General features: G+C 41.4%; 1 protein-coding gene and 1 long non-coding RNA gene across 5 annotated transcripts in view; one reads left to right on the plus strand and one right to left on the minus strand.

Annotated features, from left to right (window-relative positions):
• The window catches only part of LOC306814052 (chromodomain-helicase-DNA-binding protein 1-like), an 88,731-nt gene extending 80,169 nt beyond the window's left edge, over positions 1 to 8,562 (plus strand). For 2 of the 4 annotated variants that reach the window (XM_079329750.1, XM_079329751.1), the window contains exons 33-37: positions 787 to 965; positions 3,103 to 3,199; positions 4,108 to 4,165; positions 6,730 to 6,934; positions 7,110 to 8,559. In XM_079329750.1, the coding sequence (XP_079185876.1) occupies positions 787 to 965; positions 3,103 to 3,199; positions 4,108 to 4,165; positions 6,730 to 6,934; positions 7,110 to 7,473 (903 nt within the window). In that variant the 3' untranslated portion in view covers positions 7,474 to 8,559. Of the gene's footprint in view, positions 1 to 786; positions 966 to 3,102; positions 3,200 to 4,107; positions 4,166 to 6,729; positions 6,935 to 7,109 lie in introns of all 4 variants that reach the window. The other 2 variants (XM_079329753.1, XM_079329752.1) reach the window with 2 other exon arrangements.
• The window catches only part of LOC306814068, a 1,017,233-nt gene that overhangs the window by 142,465 nt on the left and 848,618 nt on the right, over positions 1 to 26,150 (minus strand). The gene's annotated exons all lie outside the window — the stretch shown is intronic.

Below are 26,150 nucleotides of genomic sequence, written 5' to 3' on the forward strand. Positions count from 1 at the left end.
TTACTGCTGTAGGTTGTTGAGGCTAACTCATTTGACTTCTTGTCTATCTTATGACAGGTAAAAATATGCCTTTCATCTACCTTGCCATTGTGATTGAATGGTATTTCCAAGCAAAGGTCTATAATTTAAAACATGCTAACTAGTTTATCTGTATTTACTATGAACATGTTTAAGTTAGTGTGAAAATTCAAGCATACACATATGAAATATATCTGAGTACATGTGTTGTCATCACTGTTATTAATTTAGGCACACCTAAATAGCTTTATCCTAGTATTTCCATAGAAATCGGGTTTAAAAGCTGCCCAGAGTAGGAATGCTAATCCTCTGTTGAATGCCAAGTTTAATTGTTGCAGAAAGTATCTACTTAAAATATATGAAACATTCTCATACTTAATCTTGGCACTGAGTTTGTATAGCTTTCAAGGCTCTAAAAAATAAAATAACTCTTGTCCTATATACTTGTGCTGAAAGTTAAACCCATGATTGTAAAACCTAGTAATTCCTTTCCCTCAGAAAATATTTTATATTAACTTAGTGCTTTCTTGAATCTTTAATATGCATTACATACAATTTAGTGCTTTCATATAGGAGTAAATTTTCAACTAGATTTTAAAAGCTACTTTTTCCAAATGAAATAGTAAAACTAAAAGAGCTGTGAGCAAACACTTGTTTTTCATTTGGTTTGCAACAGTACTGTCTTTGCCTCTGTAAGGGTGAGTCATGTTTTACAATTTTTATATTTTTATTTTTGAATTAATGTATTCCTTTTTTAAAATTTTATAGTGCAAAGAAAGAATGAGGCCTGTTAAAGCAGCATTGAAACAATTGGATAGGCCAGAGAAAGGCCTTTCTGAAAGGGAACAGCTGGAGCATACTAGGCAGTGCCTAATCAAAATTGGGGACCACATTACTGAATGTCTAAAGGAGTACACAAATCCTGAACAAATTAAACAGTGGAGAAAGTAAGTTATTCTGCATGATTTTTCTTGAAAAAGGGAAATCCATAATAACTTATATTAAGCAGAATAGTTTTTAATTATTTCTGATTTCTTTTTCTCCATTTATTTTATTTTTCTGCTGTATTAAATAAGGACTTATAAAAAGATGATTATAAATGGTTACAGCTTTTATTGGTTTTACGTTTTTATACTTGCATAGCAATGCATTTTGTCCAGTAAGTAGAGTCCTCTTACTTTTTAAAACCAAACGCAAAGAGAAAATAACTGTATTTAGAGTATATCTAATGTTTGGTGGAAAAGAGTTCTTCTCATTAAAGAATCTGCCTTTTTCAATATTGAAATTTGTTTTTTTGTTTTTATTAATGCTAAAAATCAGGCCATTATAAATGTGTGTGTTAAACTTTGGATGACTTTGATTTGAAGAATCCTTTATTTTTTTTAAAAATATACTCTATAAAATTAAATCATATGTTAACTGACTTGATAAAAATCATCATAACATACTCAGAAATGTATTTCAAAATTAAATAAAAGTTTTAAGTGTTCTTATGCATCTGTGAGGTGGTAACTTTGAAAAAAAAAAAAAAGAAAAATGTTGGTTTATAAATTGCTATATTTTGTTGTTAAGTTCTTAATGCAGTTAGAGTTAGTTTTATCATAATGTGCACTTTAATCCTTTATGGTTGCAAATATGGTTGCACTTGCATGTATGAAACTCAGTCAAGTGCTTCATTTTCTTGCAGACTGTTGTTAACAGAATATTTCTGCTGTTAGTACTTGCTTTATTTTAAAATATCTGAAATACAGATTTTTTAAAAAACTGAAATGCAAAAACAATATCCATGTCTTAAAGATACTTTGGTAAACGTTATGTTTCTTTAAGTGGAAATTCATAGTAGGATCATAGAATCATAGCATTGTTAAGGTTGGAAAAGACCTCTAAGATCATTGAGTCCAACTGTTAACTCAGTACTATCATTGTGTTCACCACTAAACTATGTCTCCAAGTGCCACATCCATACATTTTTTTAACACTTCCAGGGATGGTGATTCCATCACTTTCCAGAGCAGCCTGTTTCAATGCCTGACTACCCTTTCAGTGAAGAATGAGTATAGTAGATCTACTATAATATTAATTCATAGTAATGCTACAGTACCATGCATACTTTATTAAAATGTGTTTTATCTATCTTTAATAAGATGTATAATTTATTAAAGGTATTCATGCTATATTTCTTATACAGATGTCATTGGGCACACCATTTGCTGGTTTTGTCTAGTTTTGCAAACCTCTAGGCCAAAACTATTATATTTAAATCATCACAGTGAAAGAGCAGATAGATGCTTCTTGAGCCTACACACTTGAGATGTTTCTGAACTAAAAACTAGTTAGAACAGTAATATTCTGTAGTCTTTTAAGCATTTCACCTGCAAACTTTGCTAAAAGAATTCTAGACTTTAGATCTGGTGTCTGCAATCATAGAAGCAAATCTTATCTTTAAGATTTTGGCTTCTTGACACCAAAAGTGTTGTTTTGTTTTGCTTTCTTCTTTCATAGCATAGGTTAGGATCAAAGATTTTGGCATGCTGCTTTATTCCTCTTTCAGATTTCTCATTTGGTTTCAAAAGCTTTGACCAGGCTTTGGAATTTTGTGGGGAAATCCCATCCCTGATATCTGTAGGAAACTGGGCACGTAGGTAAAATTTCTTATACTGCAAGAGATTTAGAGTTCAGAAGAATCTTTACTGAGTAGTAAATACTACAGTTTTCTGACATATTTCAAATAATCTTTCAGAAGAATTGCACAAGAAGTTGAAAACTACATTTTTATGCAGTCGCCAAACCATTCTATTAACAAAATTGCCATTAATACTATTTTTCATGTACTTTGCATTCTTCAGTCACTGTGATAAATATTACAAAATGACAAATTATTAAAGTGATTAATTTCTGAAAAGTTTGAAATACAGCTAAGTAATGTTGGCTGTGCAGCTAGTTAATATTCTGTATAACAGACTTTGCAATTAATTCAGTTTGCTGAAGTACTGTTGAAATAATTTAATTTAATCCCATGTTCTGTTGTACGACAATAAAAACTAATATATAGAAGAATTATAACCTCTCTTTCTTTTTCCTCAGAAACTTGTGGATTTTTGTCTCTAAGTTTACAGAATTTGATGCCAGAAAGCTGCACAAGCTGTATAAACATGCAATCAAAAAACGCCAAGAAGCTCAGGTAATACTTTCAGACTCTCTAAATATACAAAAATATATTCTAAGTGTCCTGGTTTGAAAGGACAGGTGTCTGCCAGTAAGGGCAGAAGTTTCCCTTTGGAATAGAGGCTTTGGTTCCACTCCCCTCCCCCAAGTATTATGATTGTTTGAATCAAGGACTCTGAGGCAGAGATAAGGGGGTGGGAATAACAGCTCTTTTACTAATATATCTAACTATACAAACAGAAAACAATAACAGTTAAAATTGCTAACACAACGAAATAGATAACTCGGTGTCAGTCCCTTTAGATGCAAACACGCTGTCTCTGTGCTTAGTCCAGAGCACGGATCTGCCAAAAGGCAAGCGGGAAATGGAGGAAGGAAGGGGGAGGGGGTGGGGCGGCAGCAGCCACGCTGGTCCCCGGGCAGGAACGGGCTGGAGCGGCGGCTCCTCGCTCACCGTGTGTGTCCGGGTGATCAGCTGTGTCCGCAGAGGCAGGAGGCTGGAACGGGGCAGATGCAGGGCAGGTGATCGCAGAGGGTCTGGCTCTGCTGTGCTCGGCCACGTGGCTGAACGATCCCAGGCGTCCTCCTCCCAGCTCGCCGGAAACTCGAGTGCCCTCCCGGGAGCCGTCCCCACCCACCCCCTTTGTCTGGACCCATCAGGGACCCTGGGTGTAACCCGGCCAACTCCATTGGCATGATAATGGGAAAAATTCTTTCAATTGACACAGTAACAGAAAAGCACTCAACCCCCAACACTAAGTTTTATAATTTTTATTATAAAACATCAATTGTTTTCACTCAATACACTTTAAATGTATTTTACTGTTCATAGTAAACCAGTTTGATTTCTTAGGATATTTTCTGAAGAATTCAGATACAACTTTGGGATTTATCAATGACAATTTTTGTGCTTGTCTCTTTTAGCAACACAGTGACCAGAATATTAGCAACAATGTGAATACACATCTAATTAGAAATCCAGGTAAGAAATCTGAAACATATTATTGTGCTGGATATCTTAAATGATGGTTTGTAAAATGAAATAAACTTAAAACTGTCTCCTAGAACTCCCATACTGATGGAAATCATAGGGACAGGCTGACAGCATAACTTCATTAGTTTGCTGATGAAATTCAACTGAGCATGGACTGAATTGGGCACTTAGAGATTTTAGTAGCAAGTTATTTGGCCATTCTCTTAAAGTAAGTAAATTAATTTTTAAAAACCCACACTTTTTTGTATTTAATTTTTAGAAGGGAAAGAGGCCAACTCAACACTTGTAAACTTCTTGGAGGCTCTATACCTGTTTGTAGCAGTTGTAATGTCACCATATCATAATATATTCCCTGAAGTCATGGTTCGCAATCAGTTATATGGGATGTCTTTCACTATTGACAATAATACTATTTCTCTATGCTCCCACAGTTGCCTTCTTGTAATACTTTTGTTATATCATGTTATGTAAAACCTAGAGTATGTTATCATGGATTTAAAATTAGTATAATGTATTTTAGGAATACCACTAAAAACCTTTCATTAAGAAGGTGTACCTCTAAAACTAGTGTTCTCACTAGAGCTGTCTCCTTAGAGAGGAACTTCCTTACATGCTGTTTCAAATTGCTCTACTAAAGTGTGCTGGTTTGTATTAATTTTTTTGGTAAGGAAGGAAAGGAACCAGTTAAGGAAATAATTCCCTGTAAGGACCTTGGCAGCTTCCTTTAGACCTGACAAAAACAAATCAGTGGCTGATTTTTTATATTGACACATTATTGCACAAATGAAAAAGTTAGATGCGCCTTTGTGAACACACGTCTAAAGATGAAAAAACCCCGGGAATCTCTCTTTCCCTTCTGGCTTCAATACAGGTAACAGCCTGGCCCAGCCCCTTTGCATGGCTGGGCACCTTCTTGGGAAACCTGCCAGGCCCCATCCAGGCAGATCTGGGTCCCCCTTCCCCCAGGGTGGGCGGCAAGACTGGGCCCACAGCTCAGCTGAAATGCTGCTGCTGCTAAGTTTCACCAGAAACCGCCGGGGAGGGGGAGCCATTGACCTGCAGAGGCTGCCGCTGTGTTCTAGCCTGGCTGCTAAGATCCTAGCTTCACCCCAGCGCAGCTGCCAAAGAATTCTCCATCATAAACAGCTCTGGCCGCAACCCAGCAAGGATCACATGACCATCTGCAGGCCTCGGGCGAGATATTAACTCTTTCACTGTACAGATGAGACTTGCAGACCTTCCATCCTCTCTCAAGTGAAAGAAAAGGATAGAGTGAAGAGAAATGCAAAGAAACAACATGGACACATCGAGGTCAGACAAGAAGGAAGAGGCAGGTCCCAGATGGGAGGGGATGAGGAGATGTCTTGGGCTGAAATCGTCTTGTAAGGCTATGGAGAAGATATGACTGATACATCAGACTCTTTTTCCCTGTAAGTCATTGAAAAAGTATAGGGTGGTTGAAGTGTTCAAATTGTAGATATGAACAAAGGCATCTATGCTAAAGCAAGCAGATGTCGAAGTAGCTGTGATCCCATGAGGAGCTTGAACAGAGAGTGATGAAGATCCTTTACCCCCAGGGAAAGAAGAAGACCTCTGTTCCCAGAGATGAAGATGATCTCAGAAATAGATAAAGAGAACCTTTGCTTCTGAACAGCTCATCCTTAAAGTGTACCCCATAAGTTGACATGGCCCTCGAAAACAGTTGTGGAAAAGCTGTAAGTCGAGGGGATGGACTTTTGTACAGTGATCAGATTTCCATTCTCCCAGGCGGCTGATCGCTGTGACATTGAAGCGACAAGAAAACTGTTTTCTTGTAGAGAAGTCTCCATAGACTGACAAGAGAGACTCCTCTCCCTAAGTAAATTAGAGAAAGACTATTTTAGAGATGGTAAACTGACTGATTTCTTTCTGTCCATTGTGAGTGTGAAAGAAAAGAGGGTGTAGGGGGGAGAAGTGTTCTGAAGGTTTTATTCTGATTTTTTTTTTTTCTTTTAGTTCCTGTTAATAAAGTTTTTCTTTATACCTTTTTAAGTTTAGCCTGCTTTTCCTTCCCTCCTAACCCTATCTCATAGGAGGAAATGAGTAAATAATTCTAGTGGGTGCACTGGTGATTTGGCCAGCACTAAACCCACCACATAAACTGGTGCGTTGGCCGGGAAATCTCAAATTTGTGAATCAAAACCACTACGCTAAAATTGGTGTTTCCACCTGGGGTCGAACTGAAACTGCCACATAAAGGCACCTGGTTTCTACTGCCTGCTCAGTTAGACCACGCTAATCTTCTCCATTCAGTCTGTAAAGTTGAAAAATTTTGTTTCTCAGTCCTGCATATCTACATTTCTAGCTTGCTTCCCTTCTATTTACTTCTGAGGTCTCTCTCAGTTTGCTCACATTACTGCATTTATCTTTAAATTATTTAGATATTGTTTCTGTCAAACTATAATGCTACTCACATTGCTTTAAATCTGACAGGTGGAAGTGCTGTTTGAATGGGTGAAGAAAATAATTTATACTGTATGAGGCTTCCTTATAACCTCTGCTTTATTAAACAGATATTGAAAGACTGAAGAATACAAACCATGATGACAGTAGCAGGGACAGTTCTTCTGATAGACATTTGTCACAGTACTATGATCATCATAAGGACAGGCATCAGGAAGATGCTTATAATAAAAATGACTCATGGAAAAGGTCCTATTTAGCCTTCAGCAATGGAAAAGACCACAGAGACTGGGATCATTATAAACAAGACAGCAGGTAAATTGCTCTGTTAAAAATTCCTTTCCTGGTTTTTCAGTATGCTTGTAGTAAACACCAATAAATATTTTCTAAGTAATGCAAAAATTACAAAGACATTTCTCTTATGCAGTTCTGTTGAATTGACATAATTGTAGTCCTTACTATGTGTTCAGTAATAAGTAATTTTTTTCAGATACTATAGTGATGGTAAACGTAGAAAGCTGGATGACCACAGGAGCAAAGATAACAGGTCAAACCTGGAAGGAAGTTTAAAAGACAGTCGGCCTCATTCAAATCACCGTTCCCATTCAGACCACAGGATACATTCAGATCATCGTTCCACTTCAGAGTATATCCATCATAAATCTTCCAGAGATTATAGGTATCACTCAGACTGGCAAATAGACCACAGAGCTTCTGGTAGTGGCCCAAGGTCACCATTAGATCAGAGGTCTCCTTATGGGTCAAGATCTCCTATGGGACAGAGATCTCCATTTGAACACTCATCAGATCACAAAAGTACACCTGAACATACATGGAGTAGCCGGAAAACATAACAAAGACTGACATTTTCTGAACCATCTTTTAGCCATATACAGTAAACTAACACAGTAATTGCCTTATGTGACTTGAAAGATATGGACTGGATATTGTTAGTCGCGGTATTGTTACTTCTTTCCAGGATGTAAAGTCTATTATCCCAACAATAGAAAAATATTTTTGTATTTAAAATTTCTGCTGCACTGTGCTACAAATGTGGCAGGTGTTTTTTGGGGTTTTTTTCCCTCTTAAAAAATGGAAAATGTTTACTTTTACGGGGACCTCAACACTGCCCCATTCAGATTGAATCTCATAAAACTGGTTTTAGAGTGAATGCAGTTTAAATTATGTTTGCAAATGAGTTTTTAAACACAGACCTGTAACCATGTTTCAGGGAGAAATGAGGAGGGTTTTTTTTGTTTTCTTAGTAAAGAATTCTCAAGGACATTTGTTCACTTTTCAAAGCTATTTATTTACATTGTATACTGCTATCACCTTGCCACTTTGCATCACAAGCTTGAATATTTAAGTTCTGTACCCGTAACTGTAAAATAGCTAGGATTTCTCCTGTTTGTGGTCAGTTGTAATAATGCCTTTTTTCAAAATAAAAGAAATTGCTGAAAATTATTGCAAACTAATTAAATTAATTTTTTTTGATTGTTACTTTCCCTGCCTACTCAGTCCTTATTGTCAGAGTCGACATACTAACACTTTTTAATAAAATATTTTTATGAAATCACTGTTCAGAATGCAAAAGTGGGGATGGGAACCTTTTTATTCCATTTAGTTCCCCTTTTTTATTGGATGCTTCAGATACATGTTTTGGTTTTGTTTTTCTATTAAACTGACAATATTGTGATTTGTTGTAATGAAATGGAAAATATTCAGCTAAACTGTGGTCTGGAAAGTTTCTCAGTCCATAGGTTTTAAAGAAGGCGTGTTCAATATCTGAACACTTTTGAATCCAAATCAGACAAAATTTATTGGAATTTTTTTGTTTTCCCTCTTGAAATGGGCAATAATGTCAAATGTGCTATGCAGTCAGTTAATATTTTTGATTTGAATGACTTTCTATTACAAGAATTATTACTATACGCACTGATTGTATATAGATAACTTCTGTTTGACAAATTAAATACAAAATGAAATGTGAGGTTTTCTGCTGGTGTTTTTCTACAGCATACATCTTTCTCATGTAGCCATAAAAATATTCAACTCTTAGGTACTAAATACACAACATAATTAGGAAAGATAAATGTCTACCCTGGCATCATGTTGTTGGAGCTAATACATTGTTCCAGTTTTTCTTCATCTTGCAATGTGTTGATGTCTTGGTTTAAGACAATTTAAGGGGTAGACGCTCCAAAATGAGTTACCTTCCCTTTTAGTTTTAACCACTCCCCTTTCACCAGTAAGGAAAGATGAATGTGAGAAGATATAAGTGAAAAAATGGCAGTTTACTAAAAAACAAAGCAGCAACAGGAAAAAATAACAATAATAATCACGATATACAAAGGTGCTGAATCTCGTGGACTCCCTAGAAACAAAGAAAACAAAATGGTGGAGAAACCCCTCCCCCAAGATGGTGCCCTCCGTAGACAATGTCATGGTCTGAGTTAAAGGCCAAAATGGTGGACAACATCCCCCCCAACCACGTGTGAAGAGAGAGAAAAAATAGAGAAAAACAGCACAACTGAACCTCCATGATAGCAAAAACTCCCTCTTCCCCCAAACAACTAACAGGGAACAAGGACAAAATTTTAAAAATCCCTAGACTCCAAAGAACAACCAAATGCCCCTCTTATCTCTCTGACAGTGGCAGCTCTGTTGACTAAGGCAGCCAAAAAACTGATGGCTGGAACCGAGTTAGCAGCTGGAACTTTTGGAGGGACTATGCCTTCTCCTCAGCAAAAGCAGCAGGCAGCCAGCTAGGATGACTTGAACTTCGTATCCTCCTGATTCAACCAGGCACTTCTAGCAGGCTGGGGCAACAGTATGGAGCAGGGGCTGTTCTGTTTTTCTTGGTGTGGCACCACGACTGACTATCCTGGGTGGCAGCAGCAAAAAAGAAAGAGCAAAAAAAAGGTCCAAAGTCTTGCCTCAGCTTTCCTGGTGAGAAGGAAAGAGAAAGGGCAAGAGAGCTTCTGCCTGAGTGTCCCTGACCTTAAAAGGACCCCAGCATCTTCCAACCTCCATGGTTCTGTTTCTGGCCACCAGGTCTTGAAGAGAGAGGAACAATTTTGGCATATGACATCACACAGATAGATATGGAATACAATAACATTTTGGGTTACCCAGGACAGTGGAGCATTTTTTTCCAATTAACCAGAGTTATACAAAAGCATTAATATTGAAACAAAACCTGTTCAGAGTACCTGTTTGTTATAATCTCACTAGGCCCAGCTGCTGCACATGCTAAGTTAATATCATTTAGCCAAGTGCATTTAAGCTAATTTAATGTAGGCTGCAACTCAGATAATGCTTCTTCATTCATTAGCTATCATTTTCCTAGGGTTCAGAGGGTTTTGAACTCTGCTTTTCGGCTTAATTGCTGAAGCAGTGTTTAGCTAGTGGTGGCTAGTACGGTTGTGCATGTGTGCTATGCAACTTCTAATGGTGAAAATCTAGTAGTTGGAGCATCCACATCCACTGCCTAATTCTTCCAGTTTGGGTAGTTAGATGGAATATTGGATCCATTCTAACACATCAATAGAACAGTCCCACTAAGTCCATTTCACTATCAATATAACTAGACAGAACATGGTGTCATTGGTTAGAATCTTTGCTAATTATGATATTTAGGTTGTGTTAACTTTGATTATGTTATAGCTGTTTAAGACAACTGAATGCAGAGGGGAATTAAGTTTGATGGGAGAGGTATTCTCCATAGCTTATCAAAGTGACTGTTATGGGATTCTCCTAATTAGTAATATAGGCACCACATCCTCTGCAAATAAACCATTCATCATTCTTTTTCCATGCATGAGAATGACACCCTTTCTGCAAAAACCAGCATGATGATGGGCCTCTCTTAAGTGTCTGTACACTAATGTACACAGCATAGGGAACAAGCAGGAAGAATTCGAGGCCTGTATGCACTTGGGAGTATATAATCTCATTGGAATTGCAGAGAGATGGTGGGGTGGCTCACAAAACCGTAGTGCTGCAATGGCTGGATACTAGCTCTTCAGGTAGGACAGGCTGGGAAGGCAAGGAGTGAGAGCTGTGAGGGAGGAGTAAGGTTGCCTGGAACTCTGCCTAGGGATAGATGATAAGAGCTTTTGGATCAGGATTAGTGGACAGACCAACATGTGTAACATTGGGATGGGTATTGGCTATGGACTGTCTGATTAGGAAGTAATAGTAGATGAATTTTTCAGATAAAGGGAAGAAGCCTCATGGTTGCAAGCCTTTGATATCTTGTGGAAGGACAACTGTCCTGCTTTAAAAGACAGGTGTCTGTCAAGGAAGGCAGGAGTAATTTCTTATCACCTCTTGAAAGAATTTGTCCGCCTTCATTGGGAACAAAACATTAGTTAGCTGTGGAGAGTTAGGGATATGCGAGCAGAAGAATTCGAACTGTACGGTCAGTCAGTACTCCTTCCCCCCTCGCAGTGAGACCTTTGCTCCGTGCCTGGCTGCACCCAGCCGGACGTGAGCTGAAGGAAATGACACTAACAGCCCAAGTTATAAAAACCCCTGTGACCCCTCAATAAACGCCATTTTGCTGTCCACCAAGTTGGTGTCTGGAGCATATGGACCGAGTGGCCCTGGGGTTTGGGCCGCCGTGCCGGGCTTAACCCAGAACCAGGTCGCCAAAACAAGTGGTGCCGAATCCCGGGAGACCGCCCAGGGTTCAGGGATCGCCTGGACAAGGACCCGGCGGCTGCACAGCTGGTCTAGTGCAGCGTGGGGAGACGTCCCCGGACCAGCGAGAGGCATGGAAGCTGTCGCGAAGGTCGTAAGTGAGATCCACACGCAGTGGGGTATAGAGTGTAAGCTTAAGGATTTTATTCTCGCCGTGCCGAGACTGATAAAGATAGGGGCTATAGAAAGCCCCGTAGAAATTCTCCATCCGGAGATATGGAATAAATGCACGAGGGCTCTGGCCGAGGAAACCATGTCATCGGGTTCAGGGAAAACCCTCAAATCATGGGGCAGGGTTATCCAGGCTCTGCAAAAGGCTCGGCAGGAGCAGGAGACCTGGAAAGTCGCGCGAACTTGTTTATTAGCCGTGCCGCAGCTGGGGATCGGGACAGCTACGCAAACCACGGAGGAGCTCGAACCGCTCGGGAGCGCGGACGCGCAGACCCCGGAACCCCCTCCACAACCCCCGGGACGGGACTCACCACCATCGGAGGGGGGGGGGAGCGCGCGCGGACATTTTAGCAGGGGCTAGCAGAGAAGGCGCGGAACGCAGTTATAATCTCAGAATCCGAAGAGGTTAATAAAAAGCCACCCCCGCCATATGCGTTTCAAAATGGCGCCGGAGCGCGTGGTGGAGGGTGGACCAGTGACGCAGGGGGCGGACATGCAGAAGGCTCGCGAAACGGCGCAAGCGCAGGCGAACAAGGAGGAGGGGCAGCTCCCGAGAAGAAGCTTAAGACCAATCAAAGAGCTCATTTAAAATCAGGTCCTTATAGGGCAAGAACCTTTCCCAGCAGGAGGAGGGGAGAGCACAGGGGGAGGGAACGGCCCGACCCCCGGAAAAAGGGGCGGGGGCGGAGCCCGAGAAAAAGGCTCAGCAGCCCGGAAGTGTCCAGCCAGTCGACTTCCAGCTCGGACTCTGACTCGAGCTGGGACGGGCGGCTGGGAAGGTGGTCAGAAGACGACTCTGACACCGATTCAGACTGTAACAAAAAGGGAGCAGCGGCATATAAAATCACTAGCAGCAACGCTCCTGCGTGGGTTAGAGAGATATCAGAGAAAGATCGAACCCCGCTCACAGACTGGCGGAAAATCAAAATAGCTTGTGATGAGTGGGCTCCGTCGGCCACTCTTGTGTTCCCGGTTCGAGGGAGGGGGGGGCAGGCAAAAATCAAAGAACCTACTCGCCGGTAAACCCGAAGGACGTGCAGGCAATTGTCAAAGCGATTGCGGACAGGGGAATTAATTCTGCTATGGTTTCCACACTCGTTGATAGCGTTTTTGGAGGCGATTACATGCTCCCCTTTGATATTAAACAGACTTGCAGGCTGATTTTCGATGGGGCGGGGATGATCGTTTTTAAACAAGAATGGGAGGACAATTGTGTAAAGCAGCTAGCCTTAGTAACAGGGGCAGACCATCCACTGCACGGCTCCAGCATACAGAGGCTAATGGGCACAGACCCTACTATGATCACCCCACAAGCACAGGCAGAAGGCTTGCGGGCCCATGAGGTCATGACAACAACCCGTGCTGCCCAAGAAGCCATCCGTGCAGCTTCTAAAGTAATAGCCAAACCTTTGCCATGGTCCACTATAAAGCAGAGTGAGAGTGAGGGCTTCACTCAGTTTGTGGACCGTCTTCAGGCAGCATTAGATTCCTCTGCATTACCTTCAGAGGCGAAGGGTCCTGTGCTGGCAGACTGCCTACGCCAGCAATGCAATTCAGCCACCAAGGACATTTTAAGATCACTGCCACCTGGGTCCAATCTCGCAACCATGATCAGACATGTTGCAAAGGAAGAACACCTAACTCCCATCCAAGCAGCAGTTCACACTGCAATAACCAGTGTAGTGGCATGCTTGCATACAAATTATCAAATTCCCACCTCCAATATCCCAATCAGTCGGACCCAATCCGGTTCTTACAATGAGTAGGTCCAGGGAAGAGATCTCAGCTAACCGTAGCTCTAGCCACAAAACACAGATGCTAAAATCTACCTCCTCCCCATCCGATCTCTTAGCCAAACCAACCCTCTCCAATCCATTCTTAACCATGTTAAATGCTACCTTTTTATCGTTAAACCAATCCAACCCAAACCTCACAGAATCATGCTGGTTATGCTATGATGCACAACCCCCTTTTTATGAAGGTGTTGCCCTCGATCTCCCATTCATCTTTTCAAAGTCAAACAATCCACTCCAATGCAGATGGGACACCCCCCGGAGAGGCATTACCCTAAGCCAGGTTACGGACCAAGGCAAATGCTTTGGCAATGCAACCTTGACAAAGTGGATGGGAAATGTCTGCCAGGAATTCGTCAGACTTAAAGGGGGGAAGTTCCAGTGGGTGATCCCAGCTGCATCAGGGATGTGGGTCTGTCAGCAATCTGGGGTAAGCCCATTTGTACCCCTTGACAAATTTGATCATTCTACCAACTTTTGTGTCTAAGTTTTAATTGTCCCCAGAGTCCTGTATTGCCAGGAAGAAGAAGTGTACCGCTTGTTCAAGGAACCCGACTGGCTCCACAAGCGAGAAGTGATAATGGGCATCACCATCGCGATGCTCCTCGGTTTAGGAGCTACCAGCGCTGCCACAGGTGTCTCGTCCCTGGCAACACAACATCAAGGACTGGCCCAACTGCAGATGACTGTCGATGAGGACTTGCAGAGAATTGAGAAATCCATTTCTTCCCTAGAAAAATCCCTTTCCTCACTCTCAGAGGTCGTCCTCCAAAACAGGCGAGGACTGGACCTTTTGTTCATGCAGCAAGGAGGCCTGTGTGCCACCTTGAAAGAGGAATGCTGCTTTTATGCGGACCACACCGGAGTCGTTAGAGACTCCATGGCCGAACTGAGACACCTACTGAACCTGAGAAAAATGGACAGAGAAGCTCAACAGGGCTGGTTTGAGTCATGGTTCAACCGGTCCCCATGGCTCACCACCCTAATTTCTACGCTAATAGGCCCACTCGCTATAATCTTACTAACACTAATCTTCAGGCCCTGCATGTTAAACAAATTGGTGCTATTCGTTAAAAAGCGTTTAGAAACGGTTAACATTATGTTCGTTGAACGCCAACAATTACTTTAAGGCATGCCAGTTACTAACACATTTACAATTTTATACTAACTTTACAAACCCATGAAATTTTATAATGTCTACATTTTATAATTTTATATGATTTTTACTAATCATGAGACGGGGGAAAATGTGGAGAGTTAGGGATATGCGAGCGGAAGAATTCGAGCTGTACGGTCAGTCAGTACTCCTTCCCTCCTCGCAGTGAGACCTTTGCTCCGTGCCTGGCTGCACCCAGACAGATGTGAGCAGAAGGAAATGACACTAACAGCCCAAGTTATAAAAACCCCTGTTACCCCTCAATAAACGCCATTTTGCTGTCCACCAAGTTGGTGTCTGGAGCATATGGACCGAGTGGCCCTGGGGTTTGGGTCGCCGTGCCGGGCTTAACCCAGAACCAGGTCGCCGCAACAGTTAGCAATAAAGGCAAAACCTAAATGGTTATTTTCCAACACATGAAAGCAAACACCTTTCTTCCTGGACCTCCTGACATCTGCCAAAGTCCAGTTCAATCATTTGCTGACTACAGTGTACTGCTGAAAGACAGGGCAGGGAGTGCAATGAGGCTAAAGAGAACAACTGTTCCTTTAGAAGTTATTTTTCCTTTTTTTTTTAAAGCGCCTGATAATTACATTATTGGTCCCCAGTCCTGAAAACAGTTAAGCAGGTAAATAATTTTGATAATGATTTAGGAGTGGTTTTTTTACAATTATAGTGAAATAATTTTCATAGGAAAAATTATTTTGCTTCTCTCAGTTTTGATGTACAGCATTTCACTTTATCTTTGAAAAAACAGCTTAAGAAAGCTACAGATATATTGATTTTGATTCAAAAGTGCCAAGCACACACTGTACAGACATAATAGACTGTCTAAAGCAAGCACCCTGATCTGAAAATGAATCCATATCCCAGGCAAATTGTACCATATATGTGGACAAGTATACAAGCCTAGGTGCTAGAGCCCCATGATTAAACCAGGCAACATCATGACCAGTGAGTTCTGTACCAAATATAAAATGTTAGGGACAATTTTTTTTTTTTTTTTCTCTGCCAGGAAAATTAATCCACAAACACCAGAGGTTTATGTCCAAAAAGGAGACAGAGGAGTCCAGTAACTCTTCAAATAAAGGGAGATGCCATGGGGCATTTCCCCTTGGGCCTCTCAAATTTTTAGGGGATGCAGCCTCCTTTTTATCCTAATTTCCTGGCCATATTCCCTCTCTCCCCATTGCCTGAGGTACTTGAGAGGTGCAGACTTCCCTAAATGTCTAATACCTAAGAACCCTTCTAATGTATGCCCCCCCCTTTTCCTTTGTATCTCTGTTCTTTTCCTCTAAATCCAGAGATTTAGCACAGTCTTGAGTGAGTAACAGTCTGTGTCAATTCGTGGAATTCCTATGGAATTTATGGTTCCCCCCACTTTCTTTCACCTCACCATATCTTGCCCTATCTACCATCAGGTCAACAGTTTCTTTGTAAAGACAAATCTTTCTCATTTCTTTCAATCCCTCCTCTTCTTATTTTCTCAATAATTGTCGTTACAAACCTTAGTTATCATTAACTTAACTTTCTGTTCTCAGGTTCTTTTTGGTTTTGCAATTATTTGCAGTGACATAATCTTCTGTCTTTTTGTAGCAATTTCTGGATTAGTAGGCCTGGCTACTACCTGCATCTCCTTGATCACATGTTGAATAAGTTGCACTAAGCAAGTGATCACATATGGTAAAAAGATGAGAGTTGCTTCATGTTATAGATAATAAAGAGATTAAGCCGCCTTAAGTATAATAAAAAATAAGCGATAATTTATTTCACCACCCGTATACGGTCAACGACAGCCACAATCGCAAAGAACAACTCCAAGCCCAGGATCCGCGCCAGATGAACACGCTCTGATCCAAACTCTACCGCTCCAGATCCCCCAATGTTCACAAAACCACCTTGGTCAGCCCAGTTTTTATACAGTTTTTGTAGCCCAGAGCAGAGATCTTTGCCTTCTTTCGTCGTTCTGTATATTCATGTGGTTTTCTTTCTCTGTGTTGGACAAAACCATAATCTGGGAGGCAATGAATTCTGATGAAGGCAGGTCCTGGTTTACAGGAAGCTGGTATTGAGATGTATCTTGAAGGTCTTGGTTTACCGGAAGCTGACATTGAGATGTATTTTTTTCCCCCATGGGATGGCTCTGGTTATCTTAATCATGGGTGCTTGTCGGGCGCTCATCGGTTGGGTGCTCACTGGACAGTTCCTGAAAGAGTCATCTCGGCTGTGGCCACATCTATTGTTAATCTGCGCTGTCCTGCTTTTGTTGAGTGTCACCATGCTGTGGTGAAGCAATCTGTGTCCTTTTCATTTTTTGTCCTCTTTTTGGTTTCTGAGTTTTCTTTATTATTTTATTCATACAAACATTGCTTATTCTACATTATTTTACAACTTTGTAAGAATTACATTATTTTATATATTACACTTTGTTGTAATTTTTTGCAACACTTCAGCACATAAGAGGGAAAAAAGCATTCCTTTAACCCATAGTTCAGCAGGTAACCATGAAAACATGCCCCATTCCCATAATTTCCACATTTGGACTGGTACATGAGATAAGTTTCTGTCCTAGTTTGAAAGACAGGTATTTGCCAAGAAAGGCAGGAGCTCACCCCCCTCCACTCCCGAGATGTAGAATGCAGACCCCCCCCTCTTCCCTGATTATTATAATTTTGGAATCAGGGGCTCTCAGGCAGAGATATGGGGGTAGGAATAACAGCTCTTTACTAATATATCTAACCAGAGAAACAAAAAAACCCAACAGCTACGAAAATTAGCAACAAAACAGAACAGTAACTCAGTTCCAGTCCTTTTTGGCTGTAGACACCCTCTCCCTGTGCTGAGTACCGGTGGTGGGGGCAGGGCAGTTCTCGCGCAGCTGTGGAGGGCTGGGATGATGTCGGCAGCGTCCCAGGTGGGAGAAGGGATGGGGGAAGGACTCCTCTGTTCACCCCATGGGTCGTGGCGCTCAGCTGCGTGCTCAGAGGTAGCAGACTGGAGCGCGGAAGGCAGCAGTGCAGTTTCTGACAGCCGCGAAACCTGGCTCTCGGCGTTGGGATGGAAGGGAGCAGCACCGGATATTTTCCTCCTACCCCACCGGCAAGTGAGAGAGCCCCACTCCGCTATCCCCTCCCCCCCACCTCTTTTGTCACTAGCCATCATGAGCTAGGGTGTAGCCCAACAAGTTTTCTTAGCATCACTATGGGGAAAACAAACCCCAACCCCCAACACTTTCTTATTGCCTTTGTTATTTGTTTCACCACTTTTCCATTGTCATCTATTTACAAACAACAGTTAGAGTAATTTAATTTTCCACACTCTCCCCCTTCCTCTGCTAATAGATAATTTAATACCATCCGACATTGAAATATTGCATTCTTCGTCTGAGTGGATTGGTCAGCAAGAAGGTCAACAGTAGTAGCTTTCTGGTTGGTTATTATTTCAAAGCTTGTAACCTAATTATCTGATTTCTGTTATAAATGGGTTCTATGTCACCTGATATAAATTCATTAGGATTCCAAGTGACTGGTCCATAGTGTTGTATATTTTGCTCAGGTGGCCATTTATGTTTTCCCCATTTTGGGTGCTCCCTCCAGCCAGGGATGCATCAATTGACCACTTCTCTCTAATTAGGTCTTCATATACCTTGATTCCTAACTGATTTCCCCGAAGTTGTGGTAGCAGAAAGAACAACAGTCCAATATACCTTACATAACATATCCCTGACTGGTTTGGAGGTAAACTGCAATAGGTATGTTGGCCACCCATGGCCAGTTGTCAGATCTTCCTGGCCTTCCACAGACCCAACAGTTTCTAAGGTTAAAAGTTTTTCTACTTCTCTTAGGACTAAAAAAAAAGGTTCTCCCACCTCTGGCCCAAGCCTAACTGACAATATAAAGGTAAGATTATTAAGAAAAACATCCTAATGGTGTAATCTAATCTCCTAATTTAACTTTCACCTTGTCTTCCGCACTACCTGTGACGAGAGAAGACACAGAAACCACTTAACATAAAGAAAAGAATGACAGTGAAGATTAGCCCCCAGTGACTGGAGATTCTAAAGGAGAGATGCCCATCCAGACTATTTCAGCAGACAGTCTGTGGGTAGACTTCCTGCAATGCCAGCGCCCTTTCTGCTGCTCTTTAAGAGCAGGAATGAGGGATGCAGGACTCCAGACTGACTCTTTAAAATGTTGTTTATTGTATCCAGATGATGCAGCAATTCATGGGTCATGGGTGACAAGAGCCTAGACTACAGCTGTCAGCCAGAGCTGTAGGCTTGTCTGAAGCCACTCTAGTTCTGGTTACAATGCATTATATACTTTTCTTTGCTGAACATTCTAATACGTGACAATCAATCACTACTTTTACTATTACCTATAGCCTACCATAACTACTAACATTACCATATTCATGTTACTATTTTCCAATCACAAAAAATTAGTATGTTACAGTTTAAGCTAGAAGCTGCTTTTCTGTTGTCTTGCAGTGGAAAATTCTGAGACCATTTTTCTATTTGCAACATTGACTTTCTTGTTTGCCTGTGAAAATCTTTTTGCTTGGTAAAAACATATTTTGTTTGAGGTGGATTTATCCTTTGCTCTGAGCTATGAAAACCCCTTCCAACTCACTTGCTAACTTACCCTTTGGCTTCTTAGTTATCCAGTAAGAAAGGCTCAGCAATTCTTTTCTTCTATATCAAAACTTGCTTTCATTTCTATTCCTTCTTCAGATTCTACATTCAAAGATCTTTCTGTTATACATACATATCTGTGAGACCTTCCTGTAAAATCCTTATCCTTCCCAACACTGCTACAGTCCACTCCTGCACAATGTCAGTCACTGCCTCCAGTCCTCCTCCTTCAGATGAGATGTCCAAATCTCTGGGGCTTCAGGGACTTTGACCCAAGTGTGATGGGTACACCTGTGTTCAGCTGTTTTGATGGCTGTTTCTGTGGTCAGAAACACTTGGAAAGGTCCACACCATGTCATCACCAGTGATGCTTCTTTCCACTTCTTAACTAAGACCCAATCTCCTGGTTGGATGTGTGGGAATCCAGGGTTTTTTCCTGGCTCCTTTGGGGGTGCAAAACCCCCCCCTGGCAGACCCCTCAGAGACCCCTGAGTGCTGCCCAGAAGCTGCAGGGGCTGGATTTGGCTCCTTGGGAGAATCTGCCCACATTGAGAGAAGAGACACAGAAAATAATGATGAGTAGAGTGTAAATTAGAATGTTAGAATGTAGATAAATAGGTTTTCTTGAATGTTTATGATAAGGGACACGTGGCCAAGATGGAGAATTTGGGGGGTGGACACCTTTTCCTCCTTCTTCTCCATGTCATCCATGTTGGGTGACACGTTGGCCTCTTGGATTGGTTGGGGTCAGGGCTGGACCATTTAATAAAATTGTATTGTATTGGTAAAATTTTGTAAACATGTAATACGTAGTACTAACTATATAAGATAAGCCCTGCCTTCACCAGGCAGATTCCACCATGGATGCCAGGCTGAGCAGACCGCTGCTGGCCAGGCAAAGTGTCCCAGAGATAAGAAACAATAAACTGTCCTTGGGAAAAGAGAAAACCGTCTCCGGCAGTCTCTCTTCGGCGGCTTCGGGGAAAACCAGGATTTGAACCACCTTCGTGTCCCTCTGGGGTGATCTCGGGGCAGAGGAGGAACCCCAGACTGGGTCAGGATGTTATGAACGGTGAAGTCCAAAGGCAGGGTGTGTGCCAGCTGTGCTTCCTGTCAAACAGATTTCACAAGAGGCAGTATCCTGGCCACATATTGTTTTAAATATACATCACTTATTTCCACCTCCCCACTAGGTTGAGAATTACAAGGGTAAGAAATTCCAAACATTGATTCGGAGGGAGATAACCAAATATCTCCTCTGTGTCTGGCCCTTATTTTTGCCAAAGCCACTGGAAAAAGCCTTACTCATGGCATCTTAAATTTTATCACCAGCTTCAAAAGGTATTTCTTTATTTCTCCAGTCATTCTTTCAACCTGGCCTGAGCTCTGAGGGTGCCAGGGGGTATGGAGGTTCCATTGCATTCCTAAAGTGCTCATAACCCCTTGAAGTATTTTTCCGGTAAAATTAGTTCCCCTGAGTCTACTGCTTCTACAATCCTGTTATAGATGACAATATATATTGGCTTTCACATTCGTAGATGAGCTTTTTGCATCACAAGTGTTTTAATATGGTACTATTTATACTTACTTTTAACTACTTTTGGATAGTCTAATCTGTCAGTTTATGTATACACTTTATAGTTTATATGAATAGCAGTGTGACGACTGTGGTAATGAAGAGACAGGGTCTTCACGATATGCCATGAAGCCATTTATTGATCCACAAAGCAAAGTTTATATAGTTTTTACCTATTACTAAAAATAGCGCACCAATCATATTAGCGTTACTAAGTTATATAACTAAATAACATTGCTCAATCTATGCCACATTTAAGCCAACCAGGTACCTAGTATATATTAGGAAAACCCCCATGAAACTGAAGGGTAAGCACCCCGTACCAAGCACTTTCTTATCTCTTACATTCCTTCTTCAAAATCCCACTTACTCTTGCCAAGGCTTGCAGCTGAGCAGTGCTCGCAGTCCTGCTCTCTAGTTGTATTCCCACAGTAGTGTGATAAATATATTGTATTGTAGGATTTAGCAAAATGTTAAAATAGAGACTAAAATATCTCTATGTAGCCAACTTAGAAAATGGTGTAAAGCAATTATTTTTCTTACATCTCTGGACTGGCATCTCCAAGTGATAACAGTGACAGAAACCAGAGCATAAGCATCCAGGAAGGATTTATCAACTCCTCACTATCAGGGAGTGTGAAACAACAGGATGTTAACACAGGAAGAAATAAAAGATATTGATGTAATCTACAGAATATTCTACAGACAAGTCAGAGGTTCAAACCAAACAAGAGAGGTCCTGGAACATCAAAAACTCAAAGGGATGTTGAAATAATGTTTAAAGTCATGAATATGCATGTACCCCAGCAATGTTACAGTATATGGAGGATGATGTTGCACGTTGATAATGTGTTCTTTGGGTATTTGCCAAAAGCACCCCAGTGCTAGATATTTTGTCCCTAGTTTTATCCCTTATTAAACTTTTGAAATTCTAAATCATGAACTTTGTTTTTCACAAATTGAAGGTTCCACCTCGAGTCTTCATGGCTCCAGGGGATCCCCGAGTGGGAGGCGGCCTGCTGAGTTAAGTGGCTTGCCCGGGCTTCTCCTGCTGCTAGGGACTTCTCCTGCTGCTACGAGGGACTGCAGGTTTAACTCTCGATATGATAAAAAGGTACAAAAAGAGAGAGGGAAGTAAAATTCCCTAAGGAACCGCAGCAACTCCTAATTTGTGCATGAAGAACCCAGATGGGTGAGTATATTGCGAAAAAAAGAGGGGTGTCGCGAAAATCCGGAGTGTGTGTGTGTATAAGACGCAGACGGGACAGTCCTCGATCTGCGAAGCAAATTGAGGAGTCCTGATAAGCTGCATTTTCATCTCCACATGAGGGGAACAGCTGGTGAAGTGACGAAGCGAATGCTAGAGGTTAAGTGAGAGCTCAGAACAAGGAAGGTTTTGCTACTGTGGGTTAAAACGGGGAATTAAGAAAACAAAGCAGACAAGAATTGCCTGCAATTTTGACTGCAGAAATCCTAATTCCAGCTATTACTGCATTCATCCCATGTCTGATTGCCTACAGGAATATTGGCTATATTCAGGGTTGGAGCAGCTAAAAAGTTGGTGCAGGGTCTGCAAAAAGGCAAGATGTTGAGAACCTGAGACCCCAATATACCCTTGAGACATTAATGGCAAAACTGTTCTGGAGTGTCAAGCTGTTGAACAGAAAACATTGCCTGAGACATCTGAGAAACTGAGTAGGCCTGCTTGATAACAGGACAAAAATTAAAAACCTTGTAGTAATGCCTTTTGAAGTTTGTGCTGTTATACGGCCAGGGTTTTATAAGTATGTGGGTAGCGAGAGAAAGATTTCAAGTTTAAAAAAATCTTAGAGGGGTTTAAGACTATTTTTAGGAGGTGGATCATTGTGAAACAAATAAGCATCTGTAAAGGAATATTAGTACCTGATTCAACAACCTTCAATAGCTTGCTTTTCTAAAGTAAAAAGACTCACAGTAACATATTGTTGGGAGTTAGGTTTCTTTTATTTTGTTCCTTCTTACCTATAGAATTTTCTCCATAAGTTACTAAGAAATACTGACTACTGGGCACTTATAGGTACTTCTTAAGAAAAGAAAAAAGTGTCAAAACTCAAAGGGAAGGAGGACATCTAGTTGCATTCTCTCTCATCATCTCATAATGATAGCATATCCTGTAAATCTCCCGCTGTCAGTTTTCAGGCCTTGGTTACCATTAAGGCTGTGGTTGCACAGTTCTGAAGGCAATAAGGCCAGCCTCTGGCCACTGGGTCTAAAAGCTTAGAAAAATAAGCAATGGGCCGCCATGTTCCCTTGTGTTCTTGTATCAAAATTCCTTTAGTATGGCCCTGTTTAACATCCACATATAACTCAATTTCCTTTTCTGAGTCTGAAAGAGCTAAGACTGGGTCATTAATCAATTTGTCTTTTAATTTTCTAAATCTTTTGCTCTCTTTCTGGGGTCCATATCACAACATAAGGACTGTTTTGAGTTAAAAAGTCATAGAAAGATCTGGTCAAAACAGAAAAATTCTCAATCCATGCTCTACAGTACCCCAGCAACCCTAAAAACTGCTGCAATTCCTTCTTTGTCTGGGGTAACAGTACTTGGAAAATTCCTTGTATTCTTTCTGGATCAATATACCTTAACCCTCTAGTCAAAATGTGTCCCAAATATTTAACCTTTTTATCTACTGTTATAGATGGGTGGTGTGGTGACTGGCTCTTGCAAATGAAGAATGGATATTATGTATGTTAAAAGAAACTTTGTTAAGGTTTCAAGTTCTTTTGATGTGTAACTTGTAAGTTGTATTTGCACCCCTTTTTGTCTTCCCTTTAATCCTCTCTTCTCAACTCTGTATTGTTGTTGTAACCTGGTTGTCAGAGACATGTGGGGGGAGAGCTCATACATGTGCCCCTTGCATGAGACAGCTGGGAATGGGGGCAGTTTCTTGCTGGGGGGACTTGGCATAAGAACACCTCATCTCCAATCAAGTTGCAAGAAGGTTTTCCCCAATGGACGACAAAGAAGAGTCAACTGTCAGACTTTGGGAGGGGCCAGGGATATATAAGGAAGATGTTTGAATATGTATGACCATTTATGAATATGTATTTGGCTGATGCAACACCATGATATAAAAGGCGGAGCCGCCATTTTGTGGATGAGCCTCTGGTGGTCAGCCACACTCCCAGGGCTGTCCCTTTTGCTTTGTGAATTTTTTATTAGTTCTCAATAAAACTCTTATAACTCATTTCCACTTGGAGTCTGAGTAATTTATAACATCAACCAACTGCATCTTCTTTTCAGACACTCTAAGTCCCTTTTTGCAAGAAAATTAAGCAGCTTCAACAGTAGCCTCTTCAACCACCTTTTCTTATTCCCCTCATAAAAGCAAATCATCCGCATACTGCAACAACTTTGATACCGAAATAATGAGGAAAAGGACTAATGTAGATATAGTAGTAGTCATGCTAAGGCTTAGAAAACTGCAGTTTTCGGACAGGCCCTGAGAACCTACCTTGTGAAACAATAGTCAAAAGAATTAGTAGAGCATATAGAACATTTAGAACTGTGAAAACAATGATCAAAGGATTTAGTAGAGCATATAGAACATTTAGAAACTTTCAAGATAAGGCTAAAGTATAATAATAAATAAAGGGTTCTGGTGATGGGAAAACATGCAAGGGGGATTAAGGGGGGGTAGCCTATAGTTCTGAGTAGATAAGCATGCAGAATTTATAACTTTTAGGAATGATACCTGCAAGATTTATGTATCTGTATTGTTTTGAAGAATGTGTATTTCTGCACGTAGACCACTTTGTAAAAAGGTATAAAAACCTGATGGAAAAAGGGAACTGTGGGATCCTGACTTTGGACGTTAGTCCGCAGGTTTCCCGGGCCCTGAATAAAGCACCGCATAAACTAACTCTGTTAGTTTGTGTTCTGTTTGGGGCATCGGGCAACAGTTTTCTGGCGACCCAGATGGGACTCCGGAGGTGGCAGGGGCGGTTCGTGGGCTGATCCACTCCACGCCGGCACCAGGTGATTTCTGGGGAGAACATCAACCCGTGCCCGACCCCGCGCCTGACGGACGACCTGGAGGTAAGCCCGAAGGTGCTTTATTCCTTTTATCAAGGGGAAGGGGGGCCTGCCGATTAAGTCGGAACAGCGATTCCGCACGGGGGTCACAGACGTCTTTAAGGTTGTGGAAAAGCCTAGGCGCTGACCGTCAGACGCGGCAGTGACTGCGCAGGTTTAGCACTTGCCACTCGCGGCGACGAGAAAGGCAAGATTGGTGGATTGGTGGAAAGGGTGTGAGTGTTGTGTGTGGTGTATAGTGTGGCAAGGTTTGTGGAAAGGGTGTGAGTGTTGTGTGTGGTGTATATTGTTTAAAAAAAAAAAAAAAAAAGGAAAAGAAAAGGAAAAAAAAAAGAGAGGTGTAATGATGTCTTTGAAAACGTTTAGAACTATAGCAAGTTCTGGGATAGAAATCCCGGATGATTCGCCTTTGGGCTGTTTATTACAACATTGGAATGCGGGGAATTTTGGTCAAGAACTAAGTAAAAGGAAATTGATTGATTTCTGTAATCATGTATGGCCTTTATATGAACCCGGTGGTATGCAATGGCCTAGGAACGGTACACTGAATCCTGACATTATTACACCTTTGATGCATTTCCTGCAAAGTAATGAAAAATGGGATGAAATACCATATCTAGACCTCTTTTATTATTTGAAAGATAAACCAGAGTGGCAAAAGGAGTGTGGGATCATGGTTTTGAAAACATTAAAGCAGAATTGTGACGGATGTAAAGGTTGGCAGAAAGAGAAGGAATGCTCGGTTAGGTTTTCGGAACCTGAAGAGGATGTTTCTTTGCTGATAGCCCCTAGTGCCCCTCCGATGGAGGAACGTGGAGAAAGTATGCCAGAGGTAGAAAGGGAGGATCGGGAAGCAAAAATAGAAACCACTGATATACCACGGACCCCCTTATGCGAGAGAACTCAGAGAGGGCGGTGGGAGGTAGAAAGGAAAAAAACAGGATGGAGGTGCTCATTTAATGGTTCCGCTACGTGAAGCTGTCGGGCCGCAGGGGGAACGGGTCATAGTGAAAGTTCCCTTTTCTCCGAATGATTTGCTAATTTGGAAACAATCAGCGGGGGCGTATCGGGAGGATCCTGAACGAACTGCGCGGGTGGTAAAAATGGTAATTAAGACTCAGAACCCAGATTGGAATGATTTACAAGTTTTGTTAGACACAATAATGGATTCTACTGAAAAGGAAATGGTGTTTAAAGCTATGACAGAGAAAGCACGGGAAATGATTAAGTTGCGGCTTGTGGATGGTACAGTAAATGACCTAGTACCTAGGGAAGATCCGGAGTGGGATCCCAACTCGATGGGCGGGTCTCGGAGACTTAAAGCTTATCAGGATTTGTTAACAGAAGTAATAAGGAATGGAATACCAAAAACTTTGAATTGGTCTAAGTTGTATTCGGTCAGACAGGAAAAGAATTAGTCTCC

This window comes from Erithacus rubecula, assembly GCF_903797595.1.
Source record: "Erithacus rubecula genome assembly, chromosome: W".
Lineage (NCBI taxonomy): Eukaryota > Metazoa > Chordata > Aves > Passeriformes > Muscicapidae > Erithacus > Erithacus rubecula.